Below are 6,838 nucleotides of genomic sequence, written 5' to 3' on the forward strand. Positions count from 1 at the left end.
CTTCGCTTCTACACCCTTTTCAGAGACGTGTCATTTCCAACATCAAGCTAATCTATATGTTGCCATGGCTTCCCCCTTTATCTGCCTTTCCATCTTATGAACTGCATGGATTTACCACATTATTTTTATCTGAAAGACAGAAAATGGTGGTTTTATTGCCATACAATCAGATTACGGCTGCCAGTTCCTCTATGCCTTTTTCCCGTACTTCAATCAAAAGGGATCAGTTTCTTTATACTCTGCCCTTGATTTACATTACATCTGTAAAGACCGAGTCTGGGTTGTAATCCCCTTATTAACTATGACCAGGGTTGATTTGCCTAAAAATAAAAGCAAATTGTGTCAGACCCTTTCACTTTGTTTTTGATTCGGAACTACAAAATGGATTACTAAAGAAATCTTCAGAGTTCACACGGCTAGCGTAGCACTGAATTTAAAACAAGAATTAAACAAGTTAAACAGGGGGCCATGTCAACGGTTTACATTTTCCATCATGGGAGAAGGGCTGAGTTGCTTATGTCTTTGTATTCTTTGGCTTTACAGAGACAATGAAGCCACAGGAGTTTTTCCAAGCTGTTCGAACACTGTCCCATTTGCCATCCTTCCCTCTTTGCTTTTCTTCTATCCCTCTCCCAACCCCATTCTAATCCCACCCCTAAAAAAAAAAAAAAGTGGGGGGGAGCTCTTCCCTGAAAGAGCTAATTCCTGACTAGAAGCTTATAGTTCTATGGGTTCTGCATATTTTAATCAAAATATTTTAAACAGTTGAACACTCCTATTTAAGGCTCTACTCTGCTACACAAAGGCCGAGCTCATAAGCAAATCTATGTAGATGAATGATAAGTGACCTGAAAAACAGGCTCTTTATGTCAGCAGCTAACGAAAGCAGAGATTAGGCAGACAGGAGTACTATTTTCATCATTATTTTTCTTACAAGAGCCCTGCTTTTTGTCTACTTTGTGATGGAACAGTTTAAGAATAAAGTTTTCGTAAAATGTTAAAGAAATCACCTTCCTTAAAAGAAAAAAGTCCTTTTTGCTGAGGGTCTACAGTCCGTATTTCCTTTCCCTGCCACTCCCATTCCTATGACGTATGACTGCAGTCATGCTGGGAGCTCAGACCGAGTCCCATTAGGCAAACGCTCTGAGAAACATCACATTAAGGTAGATGTCACACTCAACCTCCTGGGAGCTACCCAAAGCATCTCAGTGGAAGGCAAGGTAGCCCGGATTTAGTTGCTCCAACTGCCATGTCCCTCTGAGGATTATGATCGCACTGACCCACCAACCAAAGCATTTCCCTCAGTAAATTTACAGACAAGAGGTTTTACCATAAGTAATCCAAATATACTGATTATTCTTCAGCTCACTCCACCTGGAGAGAACATTCCAATCTGTAGTTTTTAGCTGGTCTGGGGATGATGGCTAATTCACCTGTCCTTCTACTTTGCCTGCAAGAGTCAGAAACGTTCAGGAAACTGGCAGTCATTTGCATTTCTTTACATTGGTAGGACAAGTGTCAACAGCTACGCTTTGTGAAAGATTTAGAACCAAGTGCTTAACAAATCATCTTAACCTCCAGCTCCCCGTTTCTGAGGCTTGAAGCTATAATTGCCGAGGTTAAAAAGTGCAGTCCCTAGACACATGATTCCCAAATAAATTCTCTTCTCGCCTGAAAAGAAGGCGACCAAGCATGTTGTGAGCTATCACTTCAGCTCCGTCTTTGTGTTCTCCCTGGCTCGGCTGTCCTGTGAAACGACACTCCATTACCTCTAGTTTATCATCCTGACAAAATGTGAGGAATGTGGATGGGAAAGGACTAACAATTCCACCCCTGGTGCTTTGTGCTTTTTTCTCTCTATATTAAAACCGACAAGATTAACCCAAACGCAAACTGTGGAGCATAGTTCAAGGGGCTATTCAATCAGTGTTGAATGTGCATTTGTTTACCTACAAAAATAAGAATTTCAGACACAATGGAAGGCAGGCTGGCTTGTATATGGTATTGAATGGACTGTTCAAACAGCAGTATCCATTGTAGTTTATTTTATCAATCTCTGACAGGTCCGTATTTATTCAGAGCCTGACTGTGGTGGGGCCCACGTATTACAGGTTATCTGGATATTATCCAGCCATTCTTTTGTATCAAGTCAATCAATACCAGGAATTCAGTATTATGCAGAGAAAAAATGACATGGGAAAAGCAAAATGCTTTGTTAACTAGCTAGTATATGGTGCACAGGAAACAGTACCCCTAGACAGAAGAAATTACGGCTCGACTGAAATTTCCAACAAAAGTCAGTGTAATTCATTATAGAGCACCATACTAATACAGACTCGAAAGTGGATATTTTTTAGAGGAGGCAACTATTCATCATGCTTGGAAAAATTGTTCTACATCCGTTAATTGGAAATGAAAGCCAGGCTTTGCTATTCTCTGCCCAGTTGAAAGGGGGGGGGGGGGAATAGGCTTCGACGACCTAACGGACCACAACTGAGCCTGATGTGAGTAATCCACCTCGCAGGGTAGTTGCTAATGTTTCAGCACACAGAACTTCTTTTGATTGCGGCATAAACTCTCAGGGATGGGAGCAGCAGACAGTGTGATTAAAGTAGTTATGGAGACAGTGAATTTACAAAGGATTTTCTGGACACTGCATCCAAACAGCTGCTCCTGCTTCCTACGTCGACCACCTGCTAAAAAAGCTGACCTCCAAATGAAACAAATCTAATTACTGATGGCGGCTTCATTACAAGTGAATTGTTCCACAGTTCGTAGGAACTGACGTGAAACCTCAGTTGCATCTGATCACCTTCCTGCCACATCACATTCACGGGACTCAAACTTTTCCCTGGAAATAAATATGCAACTTCCCCAAATAAAGCAACCCCTTGGCACTAGGGGTTTTTATTCATTCCCCAACTTAGAAAAGGCTCTTTCATATCACTCCTCCAGGAAGAAATCTTTCTGATCTCTCGAGCTAGCATTCAGCTGCATACTTTAAGTAGACCTTTTCCAGGGACAAATTATCCAGTCCTCCAGGCAAGCCATTATCATGAGAATTTTAAAAGAAATTCTACTCTGGAGAACCGGAGCAATCATGGCAACAGAAACCTCATCAGTGCAGGGAGGCAGGCTTCTCCAAAATGCAGGCCTCCAGCAGGTCTCCAAGTCTGTGGCTACAGCACAGAAAAACCGAGGAATGCTGCTCATCAGGACCGTTCGTAAAATAGCAGTCACCTCCCCCCACCCCAAATACATTAGGAAAAGAAGATATTAATGTCCGTGCTGGGAACAGGTACTGCTCTACCTTTTCTTCCAAGTAGGTATTTCTACTCTGCCTCCTGATCACACACCAAGTAGTAAGTAGTTAGCGCAGAGATACATACACGGGGCTGAGCAATGGACGGGTTAATGGGAATGTCTTTTTTTTTTTTTTAAGATTTTATTTATTTATTTGAGAGAGAGAGAATGAGAGAGAGCACATGAGAGGGGGGAGGGTCAGAGGGAGAAGCAGGCTCCCTGCCGAGCAGGGAGCCGGATGCGGGACTCGATCCAGGGACTCCAGGATCATGACCTGAGCCGAAGGCAGTCGCTTAACCAACTGAGCCACCCAGGCGCCCTAATGGGAATGTCTTAAGTGTAATGTTAAATCTTGGTGGTGGTGGTGGAGGGGGGAATCAGCTTCCCCAAATAATCCGTCAGCGAAAGTGCAAAGCGGAGCGGAGCAGACAGCCTGGGGGAAGAGGTGAGGACTGGCGCCGCGAGCATTGCGCGTGGAAGAGTGACCTCTGTAGGCGCAAAGCGAACACTGGCCGGCCTCTTCCCGGCCCGCCCAGCCCGGGCTCCCCGCCCGCCTAGCCCGGCGCTTTCCCGCACCACCTGGTGCCTCACAATTCCAGACCGGTGTAAAGATGTCACTGCAACTACTTTCTCGGCAAACACAAACCTTACATCAATCAAGGAAAAAGAGTGGTCCATACGAGACCGGGCTGCATAGAGGGAGGCTGCAATGAAGTAACTTTTAAATATGAGCCGTGTTGGAAAGTGCCATCCGGCATCATGCAAGAATGTGTTTAATCCGATTTACAGCCGTGACGTTTCTTGCCCTTATCAAGGGGAATTCTTGGTAAAACATGTTGGTGAATTTGAAATTTACCACTTTTAAAAGAATGGATATAATTCTTTAATTAAAATGTGATTTGTAAATCAATTCCCCATCTCTTTACTCCTAAATCCATGGCCAACTTGCTTGTCTTCAATTAGGCCATTGATTTTCCCTCTGATCTCAAACGCTTACTCCAGGAGCCAGCCAATGTCTCCACACTTTTTCCAAGTTTCCAAAGGCTAAAATTCAATGATTCTGTAAAGTATTTTTGGATCTAACTAGAAACGTATTCCAAGAAGGAGCTAAGATGCAAAACTGAATGCACAGGTAACTACTTAGGAGCCATGGCCGTACATGCTTACCGACGAATCGCCTTTTCTAAATTCTCAATGTATTCTATTTTGGTAGCTCACACTGGAAGTTAATCTCCACGAGGCCTGGCTTTCTCCTGGCTACACGGTTTGGTAAAAGCAAGTCAGATCCAAGGATCCCATTCCTGCCCAGGCTCCCCGAGCGCCAAGGCGTCAGGAGCTGTATCGACTGGGCAGGGCCTGAAGCTTTTGCAGAAAGCGTCCTTAAAATCAAGTCAACTATCTGGACCGCACAGAGTTCGGGGCCACTGGTTTAGAAACGAAGGGAGAAGCCGACGTGCAGAGGGCTCTCCGGGAGAAACCTAAGACCCGTCTCCCCGGCTGGGAGGAGAGGGCTCGCCGCCCGAGTTCTCCGGCGGAGCTGGCGAGCTCCCCGCGCACACTCGGGCAGGCGGCGCGGCGCCGAGGCGCGCGGGCTCCGGGGCGCTGCGGCGGCGAGAAGGGACCACAGGCTCTCTTCTCCGGGCTCCTCTGCCCCGGGCTCAGAGCCCTCGCCCACCTGCGGGGATCCGACCGCACTCCGGGGCTCCTCGAGAGCACAGTATCCCCACCTCTCCCCGCAGCCCGCCAGCGCCTACGCGCCGGCCAGCCCTGTTTGTGGCCATGTTCTCCGTCCTCTAAAAGAAATGAGGGTCAGGTATCGCCATCGGACACTTTCCCGAACGTGACACCCGAGCCGAGCCGCCAGGGGTTTCTTAGAGCCCCGGAGCTCATGGGGAAAGGAAGGCGGGGAGGGAGCCCCTTAGAACGGGCGCTTCGGCCAGAACGCCGAGCGAAAAGAGTTTCATCAAGTAAAATGTGGCGAGGGTGGGGGACAGGGAACTTGGGGTGGGGGAACCGGGGTTCCAGAAACAGACTCCGAGGCTCCGCGGCCCAGCCCTTCCTCCCGCCCGGACGGCGCGACGCGGCGGACCCCAGGCGGGGACCGAGGGGGATCGCGGACGCCACTTACTTGGAGTTCGAGGAATTCCAATAGATGGGCTCTAAAACTATCGACCTGGAAATCGCAGTTCTGCATAAAACCATCAAAACTCCCCAGCAGTACTTCCACACGGAGTCCCTCCTCGCGGCCATGGCCAAGCCGCTCCCAGCGCCGCACACTCCGGACGACGGAGAGACTGGGTGCGGGCCGGAGCCCCAATCCTCCGGGCAGACAAGGGGGAGACCGCAGGCAGCTCCGGGGCGCGCCGGACAGCTCCAGCCGTCGCCGAGGTCGGGGGCGCTCCACTCGGGGCCCTCAGAGTGCGGGGCGGGAGCGCACGCGCGAGGCACGGCGGCGCGGCGGGCTCGGGGCTCCGGGGCGCCGCGCCGGACGCAGCTTTGACGGCCGGCTCCCGTGCGGCTCCAGGGTGCCGGGCGCGGGCTGCAGGGAGGGCGCGCGGCCGGGACACAAAGGCGGAGAAACGACTCGCGCGGGCGGCGGACGCTGCGCTCCGAGCGGGCCACCTCGCACTATAGATCCAGGGGGGCGGGCAGCGGCCCGAGCGCGCGGGCGCCGCGTCGGCGCGGCTCCATGTCCCAGGGCGCGGAGCGCGGAGCGGTGAGGGGCGCCTCCAGGCGCGCGGAAGCCTCCTCAATCTTCGCGGCTCCCGGCCCGCGGAGCAGGCAGGAGTGGCTCGGTCCCCGCCGCGGGCGCCGGACGCGCACGGGCCTTTGTGTGCGGGGAGGGCGCCGGGACCCTCTCTGCGCGCAGCTCCCAGCTCCGGCCGGCGCCGCCGTCCCCGCCGAGGAGAGTCAGCGCGGCCGGCGCGCTGTCAGAGCACTATAAACGCGGGGCCCCGCCCCGCGCCGCGCAGCCTATTGGCCCGCCGCCCAGCAGCCGCGCGCCGGTTGGGCGGCCGGCCCGTCCGTCATCCGCCTCCGCCCGACATTGGGCGCCGCGAGGCGGGGCGCCGTCTGACAGGTGAGCCCCGCCCCCGGCCCCGGGCGGTGGCGCAAAGGGAGCATAGCCGGGACCGCCAAAAAGGGGAGGGGGTGGCCTGCGCGTGCACCCGGCGCCCCTCCAGCGGCGGGGTGGGGACGCAGTTAGGGACGGCCGAGAGGCGAGCTGGGACAGCACGGGGCCACCTGTCCCCGAGCGCAGCACGCGCCTGCATTGCCCGGCAAGTGTTCTAACTTCATCAGAGGGACAACGTCGAGGGCGAAACTTTCCCTGCGGAGCGGAAGGCAGTGGGTTTTTCCGCGGGTCTTCCTCCTTTCAGTGGAGCCTCTCCTTTGCAAGACTGGCTCACCCCCCTGCACGCGCATCCCTTCGCTGCCCCCAGCAGGCCTCTGAGCGATGTGTTACACACCTGATTTCGGTTCCTAACGTCAGCTGCGGCCGGACCAAAGTCAACGGGGCCGAGAGATGCAAAACGAC

General features: G+C 52.4%; 1 protein-coding gene across 1 annotated transcript in view; it reads right to left on the reverse strand.

The window, feature by feature from the left end:
* Positions 1-5,925, reverse strand: part of EFNB2 (ephrin B2) — a 44,078-nt gene extending 38,153 nt beyond the window's left edge. Inside the window, exon 1 of the mRNA XM_081815195.1 lies at positions 5,432-5,925. Within this exon, the coding sequence (XP_081671321.1) occupies positions 5,432-5,553 (122 nt within the window). The 5' untranslated portion in view covers positions 5,554-5,925. The remainder of the gene's footprint in view (positions 1-5,431) is intronic.
* Between the last annotated feature and the right edge of the window lie 913 nt (positions 5,926-6,838).

Source organism: Leptonychotes weddellii, chromosome 3 (genome assembly GCF_054177405.1).
Source record: "Leptonychotes weddellii isolate Sample4059 chromosome 3, ASM5417740v2, whole genome shotgun sequence".
Classification (NCBI taxonomy): Eukaryota; Metazoa; Chordata; class Mammalia; order Carnivora; family Phocidae; genus Leptonychotes; species Leptonychotes weddellii.